At 38.7% G+C, this 25,776-nt stretch overlaps 1 protein-coding gene and 1 long non-coding RNA gene across 3 annotated transcripts in view; one reads left to right on the top strand and one right to left on the bottom strand.

Annotated features, from left to right (window-relative positions):
* Window positions 1-1,654: 1,654 nt before the first annotated feature.
* slc38a3b (solute carrier family 38 member 3b) overlaps window positions 1,655-25,776 on the top strand; it is a 28,836-nt gene continuing 4,714 nt past the window's right edge. The window contains exons 1-15 of one of the 2 annotated variants that reach the window (XM_038697476.1): window positions 1,657-2,071; window positions 13,887-14,022; window positions 14,401-14,421; window positions 14,584-14,665; window positions 14,768-14,883; window positions 16,941-17,014; window positions 17,602-17,694; window positions 18,792-18,873; window positions 22,231-22,313; window positions 23,005-23,063; window positions 23,363-23,536; window positions 23,687-23,766; window positions 23,855-23,955; window positions 24,856-24,980; window positions 25,089-25,233. In XM_038697476.1, coding sequence (XP_038553404.1) covers window positions 13,916-14,022; window positions 14,401-14,421; window positions 14,584-14,665; window positions 14,768-14,883; window positions 16,941-17,014; window positions 17,602-17,694; window positions 18,792-18,873; window positions 22,231-22,313; window positions 23,005-23,063; window positions 23,363-23,536; window positions 23,687-23,766; window positions 23,855-23,955; window positions 24,856-24,980; window positions 25,089-25,233 — 1,342 coding nt within the window. In that variant the 5' untranslated portion in view covers window positions 1,657-2,071; window positions 13,887-13,915. Of the gene's footprint in view, window positions 2,072-13,886; window positions 14,023-14,400; window positions 14,422-14,583; window positions 14,666-14,767; window positions 14,884-16,940; window positions 17,015-17,601; window positions 17,695-18,791; window positions 18,874-22,230; window positions 22,314-23,004; window positions 23,064-23,362; window positions 23,537-23,686; window positions 23,767-23,854; window positions 23,956-24,855; window positions 24,981-25,088; window positions 25,234-25,776 lie in introns of both variants that reach the window. The other variant, XM_038697477.1, reaches the window with a different exon arrangement.
* Window positions 22,237-25,190, bottom strand: LOC119886625. Its single transcript, XR_005441525.1, has 2 exons — window positions 25,061-25,190; window positions 22,237-22,533 (listed from the first exon to the last, which is right to left on the bottom strand). It is a non-coding gene; the product is annotated as an uncharacterized LOC119886625 (long non-coding RNA).

Genomic DNA, 25,776 nt, shown 5'->3' with positions numbered 1-25,776 from the left:
CGTAACTACTATGACCATCACTGTCGTTACCACAGCCAGGGGCACCAACGAATAAGCGGTATCACCGACGATCCTAGCTAACGATCCAACAGAGGTTATAGCTGAGTTTTACTACCACTCAGTCAGAACTGAAGAAGTCTCTTGGATGATGGACGAAACATCTTCTAGTTTTTTCTTTTACAAAGTCCAGTTGCCCTTGACCTCAACCTTCGTTGGATACCAACATTATGCAGTTAAAGTCAGTAGCCTCAACTTGCCCATTCAGAAATTCACAGCAAGGCAAGCCCGACCCCCCAAAGTACCGGTACTGTCGGAAAGTACTACCCCCCAAGCAGGGACTTTTTGGGGGGTAAAATAAAGACCCTAGAACTAAATTTAGACCCTGGTCCCTGCGGTGGAAACGCAGTGAGTTCCTGCAAAGGTTCCTAGTTCCAGGGTTCGGAATGGCAATGGATGACCTCCTCACCTCCGCATTAAGTGCCCAGCGATTGCTCTCTCATTAGTGAGCAGGGGGAAGCTCTCCACATTCCAGACTCTTCAACAAGTGCCCAGTCTCAGGCTGTGCCATACTGGGAGCTGCTGGATCAGAAACAACAGGCAGAGGTAGACTCAAAGAAAGAAAACGACACCATCACTGTTGGGAACTGAAGGTGTGCTGATGTGTGTTGCGCGTGTGAATGGGACAGGTTAAGATGACCCTGTTCAGACTTTTAATCTGGGGCCCGCGCACCTTTGGGGCAGATGTAACATAAATTATGTATTTATATAACTGTTTAAAAAAACATGGACAGCGGCCCTTTGGGTAATTTCTATACTGACACTGGGCCGGCCCAATCACATCTCTTACTCTGCTCTCTGTTTCTTGCGTTAAGGCCCCACCCTAAAAGAAAAACTCTTCTGACGGATGCCGCCAAATGCGCGAAAATAACCGATATGTTTGCTACCGGGGCTGTGGTAGTTTTAACATCAGTCTGTTAAAAAGCATTTGTTAAAAATATTCTGAAAAATAGCTTGCACCAAGAAATGTTAATTAACAAATAAAAAAGTATTTTTTGCTCAATAAGCCTGCTATGCAATGTAAATATAGAAGAAAACTGTTGTCCAAAAAAAGTAACTTAAGCTAAAAACATAATAAGCTACTGATTACTGCATTATTATATTTTTATATTCTGAATTGTCACCTGCTACCTGAATGTTGTGCTTCCCTGGTGCAGAAAATGTCTCCAGAATGCAGGATATTAAATGTTTCATGCTCAAAATCTTCTGGGGAGGACCCTGTCTTTTTGTCAATCTAACCCCTTAAAAGCAATGATTGTGTATTGGTGAGGGATGTCCGACCGATTTTGGTGGGCCGCCTGGGCCAAAAATGCCAGGGCAGAGTTTTTGTCCCAGTCGAGCCCTGGTTGCGGTAGTTGCATGTTTCGCATATGCAAATCATTAATTTGTTACCACTCCATACTGACCTCTCTTTGTTTTACGTGCCATGTTCTCGCGGTGTCCTGCATTACGCATCGCCAGATTGTCAACAGTGCACATGGGAGAAGTGTGCCCTCAGGGCATTCTTGGAGAAAGGACCCAAGAAAGTGGTTCTGGTGCTTAAACCTAACCAGGTAATGTTTCTAGCAGAAAGTCCTGAGAGAAACTTCTCCCACGTGCGTCTAGTGCGGTTTATGCGCAATTCCCTCATGCCAAAGACTTGTGTGAGTGCCACGGTCTCTGGGTTCCTTAGTTATTTCCCTAGCCTACTACGAGACCAAGTGGTCAAACCTACAGCGAACAGCGCAGCTAGCATTTATGGGGGGTTTGCAAAGTAGGCGGACCTAACGCGACCCCCACAGTTGAGCTACAGAAGTCTTTACAATTCCAACCATTTCTGTAGCTGCTGGTGTGAGAGAGCGCCGGTCCAAATGTGCGTAAATACCCACGAATAGGCAGGTAGGTAGATATTACCTCATTCACTGGGAAAAAGAAAGAGAAAACGCGTGAGGAGAAAGAGGTTCATCAGAGACCATCGCATTTATTCCCACTCATCAGAGGAATTACCTAGAAAGCTTCGTGACAAGAGCCTGTGGTAAGAAGACTGAACAAATCATGTTTTGCTTGCAGAGATTATGCCATTGAGTTTGACATGAAGTGTGCATTCAACTGGTTTTACTGAAAGGTTGAGGTTTGTGAAGTTGTATTTTAAAACATTAGATAGCCTATAATATGTTTTTTTCAGTCACATGGGGCTGTTGTAGTCCAGGTGGAAGGAATGAAAACAGATAGGAAAATGTGAAGCCTATATGATCACATGGCGCCCAGTAGCCTACTGGGACATAACGCTTTGTTTCCTATTGGGGGTAGAGGGGGTGATCCATAAGGAAAGAATTGCGTGTTGGTTCTCCTGCTGTGACCTCCGAGTCCAGATGACCATCACCATGTGCCTCAAGGAGCCGGTGACAGATTGTCGTCCATCTATTGTCCGTCAGACTCACGTTGCATTTAGAATCTTTCAATCTCTCAAATGTTGGATCAGGCAAAGTTAAAGTCGCCGTGCGAATCAACAGCCAGAGAAGGGCACAGCCAATGTGTGACTCACACAGCAGATAATACTTTTGTTTGGTGAAAGTGTTTTGCAAATGTCTGTAAGACATTTCAAAGGGTTTATACAGTAACTTACTGGCAACAGTGTAATTCAGATTTACAATACTATAACCGTTTTTCACTTTTACAGTAACATATATGGTCCTGTAATTATGTAATTCAGAATATAGTACTGTTGCTGTAAAAAAAAAAAACATAGTTACACTACTGTAATCCCAGTATTTTTTATATTATATTATTTATTTATTTATTCATTCATGCATGCGTTATTTTTTTAAAACCTACACAAGTACTAATGATTTAACCCAGAAAGACACAGTAATTACAAAATTTCAAATTCTTTATTTAAACATTTGTAATATTTAATGCACTTTAAAAGAAATGTTATTTTCAGAAATTCATTTTAAATAACATAAAATATATGTATATGTATAAACCTTATCTCAATTATAAGTACATTCAATGTTACTGTCAAAACACAATGCAGAAGTACTGTGCAGAACAAAGTATCTGGACGGCATACAGAACTGAACAACAACAGAAGAACACACTTTTTTGGTACAAAATACTAAACATTGTTTGAATATGAGTGAAATCTCCATCTCAAATGACTAACTCTTTAAGTACATTTAAAAGAAATATTCTCTGGGCTGTACCAATCATGTAACTCAATACAAACCACACGCTTTCACCGCTGCACATTTGGTTATCTAAACCGACTTGCAATCCACTCCTTTCCTGGCAAGAAGCTTGTTCAGGGAAGGCTCCCCTGTAGGTAAAGAAATATGGTCATAAATTAAGGTTTTACACTGATAGAGTTGATCAAATATATCAATATCTTGATGATGCAAAATGATCACATAGTGGAATCAGCTTTCCTCTAAAACTCTAAAATCAATAAAAACTGAATATTGTAGCCTTTGTGAAAGTAGGATTACTCACCTAATCCAAGTTCTTCCACTCAAACTGTTAGCTGGTGGACAAAGGATGACACTGTTGTTGATGACTGCATCTTCCTCGTCACCATTTCTCCTGTCCTACGACTTACTCCAGTTTTTGCGGTGCATTGAGTTCCATCATCTGGGTTAATCCTCATGAAGAATCTTTAGGGAAGATAAAATTTATTTTACAACAAGAAATATTTTGCATTGGATATTTGCATACAAGTTAGTATTTCCTGCAAAATTTGTCATTTTTCTGTGGGTTTTGCCTATAAACTGAGCCACTGCAACTAATGTAAGGAAAACTAGTTAAAGTTAATTTTTACATCTTGAGGATAATGAGATATTCTAATTTGTTTTATATTCTACGGTGTCATACTACAATAAAACATGAACATGTAACGTATTCACTTTTATGTTAGTTGTAAGATGAACTGCATATTTAGAATAGGCCTATGTTAGTTATAAGCTAACATATGAAATGTACAACAAATGAATGCTAAATGTACAACAAATGAATGCTAAAACTTAACTTAATTAACCGTGCTGACTTACAACTTACAGTTACAGTCTCCTTACATTAGCTAGGGCTGTCGCGATAACTGCAAAATTGAAATACCGCACAATTGGTCAAGCCTCACGCGAGGATCACTGCAACAACCGCAATGTCCAGTCTGTACACTTCAGGGCTTGTTAAATTAATAAATGAGTGCTTCAAAAGTTCCACAACCGTAACGAGCTCTGTAACGGTACAGGTCACGTACAGCCCATGTAACGTGTACGTTGCCATGTATTGTTGTTTTACTGTTACTATTTTAAAGGTGGAAAATTACTTCACCGCGACAGCCCTAACATTAGCTAGCTTAATATCGATGTGAGCTAAACATTGCTCTTAACATAACGTTAATAAATTTGATTTTAAAACTCAAAGAGTTTTCTATAAAATTAAACATCAACTCTTTTCACATTGACAGAGTTTAAGTTAAGTTACCATACATACATCTGAATTCATTTTTTTTGTTTTGTTTTTACCTTGGGTTTGTCGTCGGTAGTTCTCTGTCTTCACCACAGGTTAACTTCCACTGGTGTTGTCTCAGTTGTGTGTGCCTGAGCTTCCACCTCGGCGGTGGTGAATGAAAGACAAAACTACTGAAGCATCTGTGCCAAAACGGCAGTTAGGGAAAATACAGTATGTTACTGTAACCATATACAGTGGTTTACTGTAATTTTCAAATTTGATACATCAGATTTTTTAATTACAGTAAACCGCTGTATATGGTGTCTGACGTCACCTAAAATTCCCATAGTGCAATGGGAATTACAGTTATTTACTGGAAAGAGGATATACAGTATTATACTGGGTGATATGTGGTTAATAACTTTAGAATTTACAGAAATGTCTAACAGTGTAGTTTCAGGTGATCTCTGTGGGATCAAACCAAACTAATTGATATTTGATTTTCTTGTTGCCGTGTGTCATTTAAAAATCCAGTGTTTGTGAAACATTTCTGCTGCAGTTTACTCAATCTACACTTTAATGAGGTGGTGGTGTCCAAGACAGCATGGCATGAGACAGTTTCCTTTTCCTCCGACAGAAATTAAGTTTCCTAGTTTCTTCTAAATAATATCTACAACACAGCGATAGCATGTTCTCTCTGCGCCAAGACACAAGAGTTGTAAAACCAGTAGCTTTAACCGCCAATAGCAGCCTTTTAAAACACTTTGCCTTTGTTATTGTAGGATAAATATACCCTTGTGGAGGAAGAGCGCCCTGTGTGGGAAGCTAAAGCTGCACAGTATCACTCTGTGCTGACTGAGCCTATGCGATATTGTGTTATTATCGTGTGCCTGACAACCATGGCTTCAGGTAACAGGAAATGTAAAGTTTCCTTTATACATTTTATTTCAGAGGCAGTCCTTTTGTGATGTAAATGTTGATGTTGATGTGGGAAATGTGGATTTGCTGCCTTCTCCGAGCAGTGTAGGAGCAAAAGTATTTGTTGATTAATGGACAATCAACAGAAAAATTATGTAAAACATACAACTATTAGACATGCTTTTCAAATAAAAAATACCAAACATAGTTCCAGCTTTTCAAGTGTGAAGATTTGATTATTTTCTTTGCCATATGTGATAGTAAACTGTACATTTTGGTAATATTTAATTTGCATATGTTGCTGTGGACTTTATGGCCATTTTCTCAATTTTATAGGCATTTTATTTACAGAAAGATGAATAAATAAACAGATATAATCAAAATAAGTGTTAGTTACAGCCCATTTAATTTTTATTTATTAATGACAGCTTACATTTTTGCAATAGCTACATTATTAATAAAGAATTTACATAGAACTAGCTATTTAAAGCCAAAGTCTTACTCTACTGCAAAATATTCTGCAGTTACTCTAGGTTTCCACAGTTACGCTAATAAAAATAATCATACTTAAAGTTTCAACATTGTAAATTTTGTCTGACTCATAACCTTTCAGACTTTGCTATAGGAGTGTTCCGGATGCTGGTGGTTTTTTTTGGATTGGCATCATGTGTCCTGTTACTGTGCTGAAGGTTGGAAAAGCTTACAAGCGTGTTGCAGGTTGCTAATTTCAATCTTTGACTGACTTGGAAAGCTGTGCGTGTAAAATGTGCATATTCCTGTGCAACAACTGTTAAGATGGTGTGAGATAAGGCACAGAACCCACAGTTGCTTGGATGCAGGTGTTGAGTGTCATCAGGGAAAACTTACTAACCATATAAAGATTTAAAACTTTCAACAGGTCCGGAGAACTTCTCTCTGTGTATTCAAGGGGTTTTTTGACTTTGGCCCCTATCTAAACACTAACACCTTATATGGGTTTTCGTGCTGAGTTCATCACAGTGGAGAATGAGCAGATAAGCCTGGCTGCGGTCAGTGACCCCAGTGTGCGCAGTGATCAAATTGGCTGAGAGTGTGAGGAGGAGCTGGACAGGTGCGCTGTGTTTGGAGGCAGATGCTTTATCCAGATGGGAAGCAACCAGCTGAGCTCTTCGGTCACGCTGAGGAGAGCTGCGAATATCTATGTTTGAGTCAGCCCAAGTTTGAAGTGTCAGACACTCTAGAGGTTATTATTATCATTGTCGTGGGGCTCATAATCTGTGGGGTTGAACCTGACAACGGCATGCACTGTTGTCTATTTATATATTTCATTGGAAAGTCATCATCCTTTGTTGATATTGTGTATTCAAGTGGATAATATTGTTATTGTGGCCTAATGACCTAATTAAATTGAATGTTCCCTGAAGGAACTGACCTTAAAGATGGTTTTTGAAAATTGTTCAACAACTTGTGAATTTGTGAGGAAGTGTTTATTTTGTGTGTTTATTTTGTGGCTCTCAGTCCTCTCAAAGTACATCCTTAATGCTTTGTGGTTTTCTTTAGTTAGTTTATGTGTACAAAAGGGCACTTCCATGAGTTTGTTCACTCTGGAGCAATTACTGCCAAAAAATATGCTCTGAAGTTAATATATGCTGCCTAACCAATTCCATAGCCATATGTTATTGTATTTGAAGACACACAGGAAATAAATTACCATATGCTTGCCAAGATACAAACTCTAGGACATACTGAATGTCAACAGTTAACAGATATATATAAACCATCTTATGTAGAAGCTGATATTCAGGTATCCCAATCCTATGGGATTTTAAAGCAAAGTCTCAAGTTATGACCTGTGAAAACCAATACAAAATACATACGACAAACAGGCAGATAGCTTACTCACCTTAAATATCCGCAATAACTGAATTTTGGCTATTTGGGGTCAACAGAAACAAGTTGTAAACACATCACTAACATATGATCACCTTTTGCATTCATATGGTGAACTTCTTAGCTAACTGTTTCTCATTTACACATTCAGCAGATATAGAGCAGCATTAGTGTTCTTTTGGAGTCGTGTTTGTGTCCACCGGGTGAATAGAAGTTCAATGTCTACTCTCCTTTTAGCTCTGATTTAGTCTCCACCAACTCCTGAGGGAAACATCTGGCTCCACTATGTTCACCAGGTAGTTGCTGACATTGTCTGTCTGCTGTTTGGTGCTGAGCAGGTAGCGTTCAGTTTGTTAATCACAGCATTTTCACTGAAAACAGCTGACAGCTGAAATTGACTACCATGAACATCACTCATGTGATGTGTTTCTTTTGTAAAAGCATTCGTGTGTCATAGAGGCTCACTGACAACAAAGAAAAATACAAATGCTGACAGAACACGTCTCAGAGTTGTTTTAGGTTTTAATTTACAATAACTTTTATTGTGTTATTATTAACCACAGTAAACGGGATCATTCAACATCCATCATCTAAATCTATAAATGTAGCATTTAGGATTGTGTTGACACATTAAGACCGACCGCTGAAGTGTAAGCGCAGATTGAAATGCCTGCCTGGAGTATAATTGCCCCTGTACCTCCTGCTGCCAGCTATATTTTAGAAAAATGTCCTGCAGCTTGTCAACATGTACTCATAATTAATGAAAGTTAACTGATTCCTTATGTAACTAACAAGGATGTATTTTTAGTAAACACAGCTTTGCTTGATATTTCCGCATGCATTTCCGTTTGGTTTATTTTCAAATAACAAGGATCAAGATGACATTTGGAGACTTGCCATTGTTACACTGAATTACATTTTTAGCTCAGCTGCTCCTCAGATGCTACTTACTTCCTTACATTTTGGTTACTTTAACACATGTTGTTTGGTATTAAAGCAAAATGTTTTTGTATTCTTGTTGTGGCCATCGTTCTCATCAGCTATAACATTTTACATGTCATCTTCATTGTGGAAACTGTCCACACCAGCGCATATTGGCGTTACAATCTTAGCATTTGAAACCAGGCTCAGGCTCAGTCATTACTTTCTAAATTGTGTTTAGGAACTTCTACACATTTTGTCATTCACTAAGTTGAGGAAACAATATATGGTTCACTTGTTTCTGTTACTGTTTTATGAAAGGCAATTGTAGGGTTCCAGCTAACACCACTCCTGCCACCAGGGTGCTTGTTTCCTGGATTAATAACAACATAGGAGGATTGTCAGGCTGTTTAATGGTGCTCCGCAAATCAACATTTAAATGACAGCTGAGTTTAATATTCTCAGCTAAATCCTTGTGTAAGCACATATTGTATAGGCCTATTTGCCGCTTGTAAAACAGAGTATTAGATTATACCTTGTTTGCACTCTTGTAGTGCAGCTTTCTTTTACAATCCCTGTAACAATTCAGTCAGCCTGTGTGCTAAAAGGAGTAGGAGGAGACGGCCTGCAGAAAAATCCACATTGAAATCATTCCATTAAGAATTTATTATGTTTCATGAAATTTGCTGTTGATTTTCATTAAATTAGATATTACCTGTTTATGATATGCAACATTCTCTATCCCATATAAGATTTATTCACGGCTACAGTGACCAAATGCTTCTAAATGTCACAGTAAATGCAGCTCAGATCTTTTATTGCATTTAAAGCTGGCTCATTAAATTTTGGTTTTTGGATAGATGTGTATATTCAAAAGTCAGGGAAAACTTTGCTCACGTGAAATACATCTGAGGGCTGTGCAAACGTAATTTCAATGCAATCTGTCTGGATGTGGGTGGTGTTCCTAAATTTTACATTGCATTCTCTTTATTTGTCTTATACATTGCAGAGGGTTTTCACACACCAATACACAGTGGAGACAGACACATGTAGTTTGTAAATTGGCCAACATTTACAACATAATGCTTTAATATGTAACATTCATTAACGGTGGTAATGAGGCATGCAGATGTGTTCTGTCATGCGTCCCACTGCCTGATTACCCAGGCAGGAGGTGATGCAGAACACTAATGTCCTTGTTTCTTTCTTTTGTTGTGTATATTATTTAGAAATTTGCATTACAGGTTGAAGGAGGCATGAGCGTGCTGGCCCATGTCGATAGAGAGATTACTGAATTTTCCATATGTTTTGAATAAATTCAAAATGTATTTTTTTGTTGTTAAATCTACAATTCTGATATATCTTATTTATTTGGTCTAAGTGGTGGCAATATAAGATGTGAAGAACCCCCTTTAAAGTTTTGCATATTTTCCACTTCACAATTTTTGGTGAATGCTGATTATCTATTCAGAAAGGCTGAAAATATTAGCTCTCCGCTGTACCTACTTAATAAAACTGGCACATGTCATAACTGTTTTTTATGGTATACTACTGAGTTGTGAATTGTGAAGATAATTACTTTATCTTTCTGTCATAGATATTTAAAATGTTGTAATAAGTTGCATAGAAATTAATGGCTGGCCTTACTCATGTTTGTCCTCAGAAAGAGGACATAGAAATTACAAATGTTTATTCCAAAAAAGTGAATTCCTTCTTATTACAGACTGCCTATCCACAAGCAATAGAAACAAAAATCAGCGCCCAAGAATTTTGTACATTTAAGCAGTTTACAGTTATGTGGAGCATTAAAAATAGCAGTCCCTTTAGCCCGCTCTGCCACAGAGTAGAATATGGGATTCAGGTGCTGGCCGATCACAGGACATGAGCATGTGTTCCTCTGTCCCTAGCAGGCACGTGGCTAAGATGAGCTGGTGCTGCCAGGCGCTGTTGGCTGAACCTCGTGCCTATTCCTGATACACCACCACATGGGCATCTCCTCATCTACATGTGCTTGCTCACTGCCCCCCAAGTTGTCCCGTGCCTGCCCTGTTTTATGTCCAACTGACACAGAGAAGAGATAGGAAGTAATTGTGGAGAATAGTGCTGTATTATAACTATTTGTTTTTATAAATAGCCATTCTCTCACAGTAATGCCGAACAGATGGAAAAATCAAGCAGCTAATCATTATGCACCCTTCTCCCAACTGTTCAAACATTTCAGATGTCATGTAAGTCAAATAACTATGTCCCCTTCACGGGTGACTTGTTACAGTAGAGGGTAAGTTGACCCTCCTGGTGCTCAGTAGAAGAGGATATGCTCAGAGCATTTTCTCAGATGGACAGGGATCAGTATTCAATATCAGGAAAGAGTTGAGTTTTCTTCCATATGAGTTCATTTCATGCATTTTACCGATATAAAAACAGCATGTTACTTACAATAGCGTATAGTTATAAGTTAAGTTACCAAAAAGTTGATGCTCTTGATTAGAACATGTTAACTTTTTCATGGCTTGGCAGCTCTTGATCATTTGAAGTCAGCGGGAGAGTTACAAAGATGTGGGCTGAGAGATAGAATAGTAGAAGCAATATCAAGTATTATTTTTATCCATAACCTTTGCATCTCTTGCCACTCCCACAAACACTCAATTAATGTCCCTTCCTTTGAACCACAGTTTAGTTTGTACTAAGCGTCTGTGTTATTATTGAATTTGTGCAAATACAACCATGGTCATGCATATGTGCATAATCCATTTAGTCAGACCATTATCTGAAATATCAATAGTTAAAATGTTGCATTATGCGTGTCTTTTTGTGGTATTTTATCAACAATTACAATTACACTAATAGGATGTCCTCACTCCTCAAGATGACCCAAACAGCTTTGAAAGTACTGAAACAGTAGACACATATGGCTAAACTGTCCAGCCTGCCATTTGCCTATGACTAGATACAATTACACCACAGAAATAGTACCAGCAATGTGCCTGTTTAAAGAACTCATTTTGAATGCAGTTACCTGATCTCAGACTTGGTATCACTCACATGTTGGTATGGATGACCTTGATACTTTTACTGAGAACTGCCATAGATTGATGTGGGCTTACAGGACTTTATGGCACTTCTTAAAAGCCCAGAGAACACCTGGTAATGCTTTATTTTATGGGTCCATAATTTCCCTAATAGTTTCCAGCAGAAGTTTCCTAGAAATAATTGTTAATAATAATTATCAATTTAAATCAAAATGAAAATTAATTAATTATCAGATCATTATTGGAAAATTAATTCTCCATTTTTGTTTGCTTGTCTGTAGACAAATTTCACATTTTTACATGTTTAGCTGACCTACTGTGCACTGACTGAAAAACTCTCAACTCATTGGAATTAATTAATTCAACATAATCAATACGTCCAAATGAGCATTGTCTCTATTTTCCATATAATGTCTAACTCATATTTCTTTCCAGGAAGCTTCATGGAAATTATTTGAAAATTATTCAGAGAAGACCCTTAGACCTTTTATGTGGTGACTTTAGAATTGTGTTGAAAAATAAGAACCTGTTCTTTCTGAGGACAGCAAACAAATGAGTCAAGTAGAAACATCCATTTGCAAAGGAAATACAGACCCAGAATGAATGCAGTTTCATCTGCAAAAGATAAAGAAAGCTTTGAGTCGGTTTCTGCTTCTCAAACTGTTCAAAGGCAATTTAATATATTTTTTAACGTATAAAAAATATTTTTCAGGGTTAGATTTAGGTTTTTCTTTGATTTCCTGTGCAAAATACATGTATATCTCAGTGTTTTACTTCATTCGTCTGTCTTTAGTGACCCCTGCCTTGATAAAACTGAGGTATTCAGGATATAAAGTATAAAAAAAACATAAACATGGCATGTCATGCCAGCTAAAATTTAGTATGTAGTAGCAATCTTTCAACACCATTGACAGAAATTAAGTGTAACGGTCTCTGATATGACACATATATTGTGTGAGGATGTATTGTCAGTTTTGCAAAGTTACGGCACTACAACAAAACAGTGATCATATGGGAGGAAAAATGTCAAACCTCATGAGACTAAAGAGCCTCTTACTGTGTTTACTGTAAATGGCCGTGCTCATCTGCTGTTTTCTGGTTGTTAATTTTAAAAAGACACACTCATCACATTTTTCCCTCAGTCTCAAAATTATCATTATCAAAGCCTGTTGTTGCAACAGACAGTATTGACATTAGGGGCTTTTTTTGTTTGTGGCTGCATTGAGAGACATGTTAACTTTGGGCAACTAAAATGACTCACTAGACAAGGCAATAAAAGGTCTCACATGATTTTTAGGTTAGGTTGAAATAAAATTGCAATCTAAAATTTGATTTTAACAATTTTTTATTGGGGGAAATTGTTCATTTATTTGAAGGGCTCTGTACCTGATAAGTGTGTTTAGTGTGTTATTTTATTCTTAGCTGCAGTTGCATGGTATCAATGGCCCTTTTTAACTGTACAGTGATCATCTGGCTGTGAGGACATTGTGAACACAACTGAGCTGCTGTACAACGGAAGCAGCTAACAACACACTATTGTCTCTCTGAGTTCACGCTGTGAAATAGAGAAGATGATTCATTTGTGTCACTGGGTTCATGGGAGGCAAATGCAGGTTATTAATACTTCTTAATTAATAATGTGAATTTTCCCAAAGAGATTCCAAATAGAGATTAATAGTTTGCCAGTGATATACCACCTTTCTCCTTAAACCATGGTTACAGAAAACCCCATGCTGATTAAGGAAAAATACTGTTGAAATGTATAATTATAGTACTACCGTAATAACTGTTTGGCAAGGCGCTTTCTCTGTAATTTGAGGCCTGTTGTTGTGAGTGATTTAGCATTTTGTTTAATGACATTGTGCTTATATTCATCATAAAGACCACTGTGTCATTGCGTGGGATCTGAGCAGGAGCACTGAGAATCTGCCGGCTTGTGACATTAACTAACTACACTAAAGACAAAAGCAAACACAAGTAAAAAAAAAAAAAAAAAAAAAAAAAATCTCAAATAGTCCATGACCTTTGACCGTGTGGTCTGGACTTGTTTGCTTTGTTTGCTCAGTGCTGAAGTTCTGGAAAAGCACTAAATTTTCCCTGTTTTCCAGCATTTTATCTGAGCCTCAGATAATTTACAGCTATGTACCATTCATTGGTATAGCTGTGTATTACAGAAGTTTCAGTGAACAAATACAATGAGTGAGTAAATTAGGTCAGGTCTTGAGTTTTCAAAGTCACTGTGTCAATAGTAGAGCTGAGTCATCGCTACACAGTTGACAACATTCTGCACTGTCAGTCCGTTAACACAAGAACTATTTCTGCTTGAGACTGTAGCAATCCTCTTTGAAATGGGAAATGAATCTGAAAGAATAATATAAAGGCAATTACAGTCAACAAAACTGCTGCTTTTGCTGCATCATGTATAAAACAATTCACCAAGAAGTATACACTGAAGCTACAAATTATTATGGCTTTGTACAATACATAATTTCTTTGGCGTCAAATGTCACAGTAAACCAAAGTTATTATATCCCTACCATACTAATGTACAATGCAGTTTTTTGATCATACATTGTCCACTAAATTATTTTAAAACACCTGAAAACATGTTTTCCAAATGGCAATTCTCTATAATGCATGTGATTCTTTCTCCCTCTGCCCTAGATATTCACGATATTGAGGAATCCACTTGGATGATGGACCCTGCTGAGTCAGAGATGAACATCTTGTCCAACGGGAAAAGTCATGACCTCAGAGATGACGCGGATGTGCCAATGAAAACGTTTCTAGACGAGGATCAGTGAGTATTCTCTCTTTATTTTTAACAGAGATGAATGGCTGCCCTTTGTTGCTTACATACTGGTAATGTCATTTTAACACAGCATGTGTCAAGCACTTTTATATTGAGTCCTTTTGTCTTTCTGTATTAGTTATACTTGTGTGAAAACCACATCCTGGAAAGTAAATCAACGGACTTTTAAGCTAACTAAAAAAGTTAAAAACGGACTTTTTGACTGTTTCGTTTATCTACCATTGTCCTTGTGATAAGAGTTTCCCATTAATAATGGATGTGGTGGTGACATACAGTATGACTGACTTCCTGCATAATCTTTGCTTTTTTTCAAAATGCATGTTTACCTTGTTTTTTGCTCGCCACAACGGGTGGATCGTTATACAGAAATGGCACTCAAACAGTCAGGTATGTCTGTGGAGATTTGTATGAAGGATTTTTCAAGTGCATATTTGTTTTCATGTATATAATGATACAAAAATAAGATTTTAAGTACTGTCTACAGCAGATATAGTTTTTTATGGGAAGATAGAAAGACCATCAAGTAACAGTCATATATTTACCCCCTAGATTTGACGATCCTGATGGAGGACTGGAGAATGAGGAATTTTTGCCCACTGCAGATGGAAAGAAACCTATACGCTTCACAGATGTGAGTGTACTCAACACAACACATCACGCCAAGAGAAAGAGCATTATGTTTTGTGTTGAAATAAATTGGAGATGTATTATTGTATGCTTCACCCCCTCCCAGTTTGAAGGAAAGACCTCTTTAGGCATGTCTGTCTTCAACCTCGGTAATGCTATTATGGGCAGTGGAATCCTGGGATTGGCCTATGCCATGGCCAACACTGGCATACTCCTCTTCTTGTGAGTAAATAAGTATTATTTATCAATTGGTGGCCGTTTACAAAATATAAACGTTAATGGCTACAGTGCTGACTTGTTGTTACTTGTGTTTCTGTGGACCTATATGGAATACAGCTGTACTACTTCAATGAAGGGTGGAGTCTGTTAAATGGTAGAATGCACTTGAAAGCACTATCGTTTTGATACTCTCTAATGGTCCCTCTTGCGGGATTTCAGCTAAGGACTAGGCTGCTTTGGTGGTACAATTAGGGGCCAGGGTGGTGCTGGCTACTTATTGGAGTGATTTAGTATCTGTCATGGCATCTTGTAACATACAAGGTCTCATGATATGCCCACCTCTATTCATACCCTTTTTCTCAGGCTTCCGCTCCCCTGACCTTATTGTCATGTACAGACCCCAGTTAGGCTGTATAGCCTGGAATAACCAAACGTCCAGACCGTGTGTGAGGTATCTGGATCGCTCATTTAATTCCTGTATGTTGTAGAATGCTGCTGTCAGACCATGACCCTGGTTGTCTTGGTCATGTCAGGTCATGTCTGTGTTTGTGTTAGCTGCACTGGACTGGAAGAAAGCTGGATCATGTGTTAGCAGTGTGTGCAAGAGACGTTTTAGCTGCATTTACAAGTTTTCAAAGCAACCTGAGCGAAGTTCAGCATTTTCTAAACATTCTGAGGGATATTCACATCGGACTGTAGTTAAATGTTCGTAATTAGGAGTTAATACCAAACAGACCTCAGACTTATTGATGAACCTCTTGCAGACGTTTGTGCATTTAGAGTGGCGGTTCTTCTTTATTTGCTTCTTAACTTTTTATTTTCTATTTCCATTATACTTTATATCACTGTAGTGTTTTCTTTTATATTCTTTCTGCTTTTTAAAATATGTTTAATCCCTGATTTCTAGATTTAAAGTGGCTAACAGGAAAAGGCTATCTTAATACCTAGAAAGCAAACAAAAGCGCTTTCTTGGCACATGAACATAATTGTCATCAATCATAATGTACTGTGTATATTATTTCAAGTGTAACACTTATCTCTCCATGTGCACTTCATTAAACATGAAATAATTGAATTCATAACACTGTACCATTTTTACTTTCTAGTCACTAGTTCATTTTTAATTATAACATGTTCATATGTCATTGTTCATTTACAGGTTTGCTCTGATGTTTGGTCCTTTTGCCTCAGTGGCACCTCTTTGTACTACTAATTTATTTCCCTCATTGTGGCTTTGGTGGAGATCATAGCCTGTAAGAGAGAGAACCCTCGATCCACCGGCAGGGATACAAATAGACATCCTCATTTCTCGTCAGCATATTTCCAGTGAGACACAGAAATAGAACAGCCATGGAAAGCCTGGTGCTTTGTAACATACTTCATCAGGGTGGCAGGATCCAGTGGAGGATATGTCTTCATTCATTTTGACAAGGCACCTTATGTGATATTTCCGAAAGATACAAAGCAAACATGTAAGAGAAATGATTGTTTGTGAGTTGAGAGAGGTTGGACTTTTCAGTGTAATTTGAGGGCTCTGCCCCCTCCCCCTATTTACAGAGATAAATATTCTCACTTCAGTTGTAGCTACAAGAAATACAATGTATGCAGAAATGCTAGGGAAAGGTCTTAGAAAGGTAATGAGTGATCAACCTCTGACCCATTAGGAATGCTGACCTGAGAGCTCTGTGCTGACATCGACAGGGCTCTGTGCTTCTGAAGGAGGGCCACTGGAGCTCTTAGAGACATCCATGTGTAGGCCTGTTATGAATGGAGTATATTTATATTCTAGTATTAAAAGACTTAATATTTGATGAATATTTGATGAATGCCTCTTTGAACAGTTTTTTTAAACTGTTGGTATAGTGTCACAACAATACACTTAGCATTTGAAGCATTGTACAGTATTAATACATAATGTCAGTTCAGACAATATATTGGTGGTAACATCTAAGAACATGCGTAATATGTCATGACTTAATGCAAATGGATGAATTTGGTGTAATATAAGATGGAGATATATGAAGGTATAACATGCTGGTATATGCTGCATTGTGTCACAGGTTTCTTCTGAGTGCAGTAGCAGCCTTGTCATCCTACTCCATTCATCTGCTGCTCAAATCCTCTGGCATTGTGGGTAAGCCTTGTGTCATATTTTGGCCTTTTGTAAAGAATTAGTGTAGCTATACATTATAGTGCACAGTTTTGTTGATATGCAGACTTCCTGCTCCTTCTGGATACCAGATTAAACAAAAGTGACAAAGACATCTGGTCCATTTAGTCAAATTTAGACACCATTGCTCAACTTCTAGCAAATTAATATATAAAGGGATTAAAAGTTAAAAGAGAGTTATAGTCTGACTGCTTTAAACAGTCGCATTATAGCAGTATGTTTAAGAGAATGAAAATAGTTGTTTACTTACCAGATTGATTAGTATTATAAGAATTTGTTTTTTAGTCCACTTAACATCTCTATTGGCTTGATGATAAGAAGGAAAATTAATTATTTTGTTTATTGTTGTGTAAGTTGTGTGTTTTGTGGCAAAGTTTTTAATGACTAGACAAACATTAAAACTGTGAAAATTACAGATCATTGTTCAACCACCAAACACAGGTGTAACATTTTATTCTTTCATTTTTTTAAAAGTATTTTATTGTGTTGCTCAGCAGGACCTCTCAGTAAACACAAGTGACTGAATATTATTGTTTGTAATCCGCTTACAGGTATTCGAGCTTATGAACAGCTGGGGTACAGGGCTTTTGGCACTCCTGGAAAAATGGCTGCTGGTATAGCAATAACCCTGCAGAATATTGGAGGTGAGGGGCTAATGTGAATTAGTGATTAATGTGTTAACATGAGTTATACGCTACTGCATGGCTTAAATTTATATCCCCCATACTCTACCACACACACACACAAGTACTACTCTGGCTTTTGATTTTGGATATAGGACCCTTTATGTTTAGAATATGGGGATGTACTATGAGCAAAGATCATGAGACGAGTGGGTCAACAGCTGCGTTCCCGTTGGTGCTGGCATTAACAAATATTCCTTCCACTCACTGAACATGGCTGGCATGTAGGGCTGGCTGTTTCTGACCATAGCTTTGTGGATAGACATTAGACTATTATTAATCATTCAGCGGCACAATAGTTTAAATTTGTAATGCTCAAAGATTGAATGCAAAGGTTTTCATAAAGCTTTTTAAGCCCCAAGTAGGTACAGTAACTGCAATGTTGAGATAATCACAGCTGGTGATTGGCTCACTGCTGCCAGTAACTGATTTTCCAGGGCCATAGCCAGGATTTCAGATGCCCCCACATGCAATTTAAGAAATGTTTAATAATTTAGACTCTTTATATTATATAAATGTTTTGCTCAGTAACAATTATTTTCATTATCAATTAGCTAATTATTTCATGCTTATAACAAGTCCCTGAAATCTAAGATGATGTAATTTAATTATTTGTTTTATCTGACCAAAACTCCATAGTTGGTCAGTTTACTATCACATAACAAAACAGAGAAAACCTGTAAAATCTTTAGCTGGAACTATATAATGTATGGTATTTTTGCATGACAAATAACTAAAAAAAAGATTACTCGTTTAGCAAAATATTTATCTATGAATTCTCTGTTGACTGATTCATTTGACAAATTGTTGCAGATGGTCGGGAAATATTATCTTCTTTGTCAGCCTAAAACTTGTGACACAGCCTAACACACTACTTCCATGTGTTTTTTTTATTGTAGAAAGTAAACTCTTCAAGGTTGTGAACACACAAGTACAGTGTCCTGAGTAGTAGCCACTGCTCTGTCACTTACACTAACATAATGTGATAAGTTTACTTATGACATGGCTTAACTGATGTCTGTTTGGCCTCACATTTTCATATTTTCTGTCTGTTACAGCTATGTCCAGCTACCTGTACATCGTTAAATCTGAGTTACCACTGGTCATCCAAGCTTTCCTGAAGGAGGATCCCAACTCTGAGTGAGTATTCGCGTCAATTAAGTGCTTTTGGCACGTGACGTGACCCACAGATACTACATATAGACAGTGTTCAAGGGGCCTGGCAAACAATGAGGGCAGTGAATATATCACTTTGCACCATTCATTGATTCAGTCAGTGTGGGTGTGTGATCAGAATGGCAGCTTGTAATGTCTGAGCAACAGGGGGCCCATAGTTGGGATACTATCTGTCAGTTATGTATATATACAAAATAAACACTCAGTGCTGTCAGCTCATGGAGGCAAGCATTTTTCACATCAGAGTTATGCCGCAGACACAGACACTCTGCATAAGGCCATGGAGGACTAAAGTGGATTCCAGCTGCCTGTTTGAATCTAAAAACAAACCTCACGCTCAAAAGGGATTGCAACGACTTCAACCTCCACTCTTAAGACATGTCTTTAGAAATGTCAGCAAACCTTCTCAACCTTGTTACATATTGGAGTCAAACATCCAGACGGTCCTCTCTGGGATGTTACATTCAATGCAACACACAGCACAGTTTGTGTTAAACAACCTCAACGCTAGCTATCCATCAAAGCTTATGGCTCTGACCTGCTTCCATATTCTCCTACTGTCTAGTTTAGTGTGTTTTTCCATTTTCATGCCATATCCTTTCGAAAACTCTTAGATGTAGATCTAAGGCTTCTGAAGTTCATGCCATTTCCCTTTATCATTGATTACTGTTGGAGTGGGATAGACTAATACTTATATCTGCGTTTGTGTGTATTTATGTCAGGGTCAGAGGCTTAGCTACAAACGAAATTGACGTATGAAGATTATGACTCGCTCTGTCTGTGTCACACACGCACACACACACAAATGACAGCAGCAGGTGGTGTAACATGAGTGCAAATTCCGAGGCCGTGCATAAGGACAAGTCACTTCAGGGCCAGCACTCAACCAACTGAGGAACACACTGTTCATTTACACCGAGCGCGCCTCTTGCTGTCCAGAGCCATGGCGTTAGGAGAACAGTGGAATGGGTGGGTGGTTGGCCTGGGGGTTTGCAGAGTATTAGCATGGTCACAGAAAGAGAAGGTCAGATATTTGAACTTGAGAGACTTGACTCCATAAAGACTTGGGCATGGTGATACTGGATTTTACCAATATACCAATACCAGTATTTGAATAGGATAAAAATGATTTCAACCGAAACATTGGTAATAACTCCATGCTAATATTTCTGTAATAGTGTAATATTAACATGTAATGGTTGACAGCTTCAAATATCTGGGCCTCACACTGGACAATAAACTAACCTTCGACCAGCATACAAAGGACATTCAGAAAAGTAGTCAGCAAGGATTATCAACAGTCCGGTAAACTCAAAGGAATATGTCGCCCCCTAACTCTTTCTACTGTTCAGAGTATTATTCAACCCATCCTGCCCTATTGTTCCACCCGTTTCTTCAGCGCGCTTAATGTTACAAACCAGGTCAAACTGACAAGAATTACCAATATTGCCACCAATATAATAGGCCTGCCCACACCCAACCTCTCATAACTCAATTGTAAGGCCATCACACGCATTGCAAGCACAATAGCACAGGACATCACACACCCACTAAATCACGACTTAATTCTACTACACTCATGGTGCAGGTACAGTGCCCTCAGATGCAGAAGGTAGCTGCAGCCACAGCAGCCCTGAACAAGGTGTCTCACACCAGGAGTCTTTCACCTGTCCTGTCTGTTGTTGTTGCTGTTTGTTGTTTGTGGTGTACATACATATGTCCCTCTGGGGACAACAAATTCTAATCTAATCTAATCAATCAGAAGCTAATATCATTGAAGTGATACTGAAAAATAAAAAACATTTAAAAAAAACAGTGCTAGGCAGGTCTTTCTTAACCAACAAATATGATTAGGCTTATGTATTGCAACATGTTTAAATGCAAGACTTTAATGCAGTTATGAAGACTTGTAATGTGACCTGGACTTGTCCTCAATGACTCGAATCTTGACTTGGATTGGTCTCGATTGACTTGACCTTTGGCTTGGAACTGTCCTAAACAGCTCTGGACTCGCACCACATTTCATTTCACATGTGAAAGCTGGTCGTCTAAAATGACCTACTGACCAAAAGTACAAGGAGGACATGACCTGTGATTCATGTGACTTCCCTGGCTTTCAAGGGACTCCTCCACACACACACACACACACACACACACACACACACACACACACACACGGCTAGCATAGGTCACAGTATGCTGCAGCTTGTAGGACCGTGGCAGACAGCTGATGCCACTGGTTGTGTCTCGATCAGAGGGTTAAGAATACCAGTATTAGCAGCTTAAAAGGGGCTGTAGGACACAAAGACCACTCTATACACAGGACTTAGGAGACAGTGGTGTTTAATGGTTCGACAACCATTTCTGTAAGCATCTGGTGCTCCTCTCAGGGTTACAGCTCCTGACGTTTGAGATTTCACTGCCCCCAGATTTCTCGCTCAGTTTTCCTGAGCCTACGTGCAAAGAGACTTTGTCTTTTCTACACCAGTAAGGAAACTTGTGGTTGCCCACCTCGACGACTGAAACACATCTATTCACATGACAATAAACAAGCTGTTTAACCACATAACAGTGTTTACTGTGAACAGTCAATCAACACAGAACATCCTGACAGACACTCAGACCTCTGACTGCATCCCAGCACCAACATGTCCACATGTAGGAGATGATGATATAGCAGCAAGGTCCCCCATTGGATTGAAGGGGGAGGCAGGGCTAAGATTGGATATGTCGTTTCATCCTTACATCTTTTTTAGCCTTGATCCAAAACGCGATGTCTTTGAGATGGAAACTATTTCTGGGTGTTATGGTATAGGGTGAGTAATAGAGAAGAAAGAGAGAATGAAAAAGACAGAAATAGCAAAGGAGTGATGGAACAAGCTGACATTGGTAACAGTAACTGACTTCATCTGTGCTGTGTTGTTTAGGCTCCACTATGTCTTTCCCGTTTCTGCCACTGTAAACTGTCACATAAATCATCTGAGTTACACAACAGTCTCTTCCATTACTTCTGTGGAGGGCAACATAAGCAGACACATTTTTTCCAAGGATGTTCTCAGCAGGTTGATGTTGGTCTAGCAAAATGTGGCACATCAGTCATCTGGACGAGTAGATTTTTAACAACCTTATGTTGTTGAAACAAGTGCTCTCATACTCCGTGATTTTAGAAAAAGTAGTACCGACAGTTTCGCAAAATGTGTAAACACATCTTATCATCTAACATCTAACTCTATTTTTGTCTCTGTCTCTGTGAGTCCTGTGTCTCTGTGCCAATGTTTGAAATATTGCGCTCACCAAAGTAAACTAGATTTTTTTCTCCAGTCTGTGGTACTTGAATGGAAACTACCTGGTCATCATGGTCTCTGGCAGTATCATCTTGCCCCTGGCTTTAATGAAACAGCTCGGTGAGTAGAACTAGAACAGTCTGTTTCATCCTCCCAAGTAGTTTGAGAACTATTAGCAACTCTGAATGACGCGCATCATCTGTGTGTCTGACTGTTAACTGTTAGACTTTTGTCAGGGGTCTTGTGGATTAGTGGTTCTTTTTGCCACAGGAACTTTTTCCAGAAACCTTTTTAGGATCTTAACACCCATTCAACCACTGAGAGCTATGGAAGCCCAGTTCTGCCAAGAAAAGAAAAAAATACATTAAAAGTTATTAAGGATGTATTTAAGTATTTTACATTCACATATGAACATCCATCTAATTCTTTTTACAAAACATATTCTATCTATAGGAGTTGTCATAATTAAGATTATGTTTTCTTTTGACTTGTAAGTCAAGCTTGCTTCTTATGACTTGTAAGTCAAGCAATTAATGTGCCTTTATCCCACCAAGGGCAGTGGAAACAGCGAGTTCCTCATTAGACGTAATTTTCCCTGAGATGAGCTATTCATTATTACATGAAATAAACATGCTCTTTGGTCTCACAGTGATGTGAGGTCATTTTGATGGGTATTTTTTCTTAGCTTAACAGTTGGAAACCTTCCAACTATGTGGACTTCTTGTAGTTCCAAACAGCAGATGAAGGCCAAATGGATCAGCTTCGTCTAAGGGCTCTGTTACATTTATTGTCTCTTTCGCTTTATTTTCAGGTTACCTCGGTTATACCAGCGGATTTTCTCTCAGCTGCATGGTGTTTTTTCTCAGTGCTGTAAGTTGGTCCAACTCACATAGTGGCACATCATCACAGTGACCCTTCACAAGCAGCCTCATTTGTTTTGGCATGTAATCTTGGCAGACGTTACTCACTTTCCCACCTTCATCTCTTTCCCACCCTCGTCTCTGTTTTCAGTGGCATGTGGCTATGTTTGATAAGGCGAATATAAGAGCTGCCTAGATACATCAAAGATCGAGCGTAAAACCTAAGTACTTAGAGGCTGAGTAACAGTAATCTGCTGTGAAATGGCTTGTCTTTTCTTTCTTTATACCCCTGTTTTCTTCTCTCTGCAGGTTATCTATAAGAAGTTTCAGATTACCTGCCCATTCGAGGAGTTTTCAGCCAACAGTACTGCTGCCCACCTCAGCCTGAATGTCTCAAGCCATGGCCATGACTACAACAATGGTCTGGTTCACGAGGATGATGACTCCCGTTGCTCACCCCGCATGTTCACCATCAACTCACAAGTAGGCAGCTGAAGTTAAGATACTGTCCGCTTTTCTGTATCGTTTTCAATTATTAAGCCCACAAGCCTAGCCTGAGTTCCCACGCTTATTTTGGGAGGCTCAGTTGCCTTGCTAATCATAGAAAGTCACGTGTTTATGTGTTCTTCACAGACAGCATACACTATTCCCATCTTGGCTTTCGCCTTCGTTTGCCACCCCGAGGTCCTCCCCATCTATACTGAGCTCCGCAAGTGAGTCACCCCTCTGTCACATGCAATATTTGATAACATGTCAGTGTAGAATGTGGCATTCACATAACTTTCAACTCTCTGATTTTAGTCCAACGCAGAAGAGGATGCAGAAAGTGTCCAACATCTCCATCTTTGTCATGTACAGCATGTACTTTCTGGCAGCTCTCTTTGGCTACCTGACCTTTAAAGGTGAGAGTAGTTGTCTCTTTCTTTGGGGGTTGTGTTTACAATATCAGTGGAAAAATACAAATGTTTATGCAAAAATCAGATAGTCAGTGCATTTATTTTTTGTCAAAACATTCACAGTAAAGCAAAAGGAGTGCTGCTTTGGCTTAGAGGCAACACTGAGATGCTTTTCTGATAAAAAGTATAATTCAAGGTGAATTACAAAGCCTTTGTTTTGCTAGTTTCTTTATTTTGCAATGTTAAAGCTTCGCCATGCAAATTGTTCAATTTGGCATTGGGGAATAACTCCTTTAAAGACACCATTATCCAGAATCCATATCCATATGTGAAAAAAGAATCATATAGCACCAAATTGCTAGTGAGTGCAGGTTTATATGGATGGTGTGCTTGCTCAAAATACAGTTTGTATTTTACTCACAAACAGTTTTTACTTCCTGTCACAGAGACAATTTCCCACTGGTGACTTTATTGGAGAAATTATTTAATTTGTGATTTAAGATAATGAGACATTGCTGGTTTTCATAAGTATATTGCACTAATGTGGCTTTTAAAATGACTTGAATACGTTTTGTGGCAAAATGCAGTCGCAGCAAATAGATAAAATATAATATAACATTTTGAGCAGAGAAAGCCACCTTAGATTGTTTAAAATAAATGTTCTAATCTATGTTTTTAATTCTTTGTATGCTTTTGAGTATTTCCTTGGGATATAATGATTCATGGTTAGTATTCTCTGTATTGAAGAAAAACAGAGGCAGGTACAGTATTTACTTCCCTTCCTACAGAGCCCAGGCTCCCTCTTGGGGTGACAATGTGCTGTCCAGTGCTAGAAGGCATTATCATTGAATGATGTTCACACGAGAACACTTTATTAATAAGTTATTTGTCTTTATATTTTTTTAGACAATGTGGAGCCTGAGCTGCTGCACACTTACAGCCGGATTGACCCATATGACACTCTGATCCTGTGTGTGCGAGTGGCTGTCCTCACTGCCGTAACACTGACAGTCCCTATTGTATTGTTCCCTGTGAGTTTGTTGTTGATTTGTTCCTTGAGATGCTCAGTGTATATTATATATATTTATATATAGTTATATTATTTCCTTACTGAATCTTCTGTCTCTGTCTGTCCACAGGTACGTAGAGCCATCCAGCAGATGTTATTCCCCACCAAGTCTTTCAGCTGGTTGCGTCACATTGCCATCGCGCTCATTCTGCTCACCTTCATCAACATGCTGGTGATATTCGCTCCTAACATTCTGGGCATCTTCGGCATCATTGGTTAGTAAAGCACTGAACATAAAGCTGAAAGAGAATCAAAGGTATCATAATGATGGTCTGGTTAGTTTGTCTATGAATCCAAAAACTACAAAGATTCAGATATCACTGCTGGTCTTTTAGGTTATTGGCTCCTGCTGTTATTCCTCCTGGAACATTTCACTGCTGGAAAGATGGTATTTACATAAAACTGGTTTCTTTTACAGGATCCTGAAGTATGTCTGAAGCACTCCTTTGTCCAAATGTGGCCGAAAGCTATGGTATAACGCACAGCGATTCCATTGTTGCACTTTTACTGCAGCGGCACCATTTTTCCCTGGCATGTGTTAGCTCTTCGCTATCCTTCGCTATCTTCTCCAGCTGGCGGTACTTGACTTTCATCTGTGGCGGCCTCTTTCTCCTCCATACTCTGTAATACCTCCGCACTGGCTCAAATAAGCAGCCCTGAGTGTGATTCCAGCATACACTATTAAATTCATTTTCTTCCATATCTACAGGAATATTGCGTTCTGCCAGTGGTTGTTGTAGCCAGTTAATTCTGCAGCA

This window comes from Micropterus salmoides, unplaced genomic scaffold (genome assembly GCF_014851395.1).
Source record: "Micropterus salmoides isolate LMB-PRFRI ecotype aquatic unplaced genomic scaffold, ASM1485139v1 Ms_hic_scaffold_4, whole genome shotgun sequence".
Taxonomy (NCBI): Eukaryota; Metazoa; Chordata; class Actinopteri; order Centrarchiformes; family Centrarchidae; genus Micropterus; species Micropterus salmoides.
This window is presented reverse-complemented; position numbering and strand designations above follow the sequence as displayed.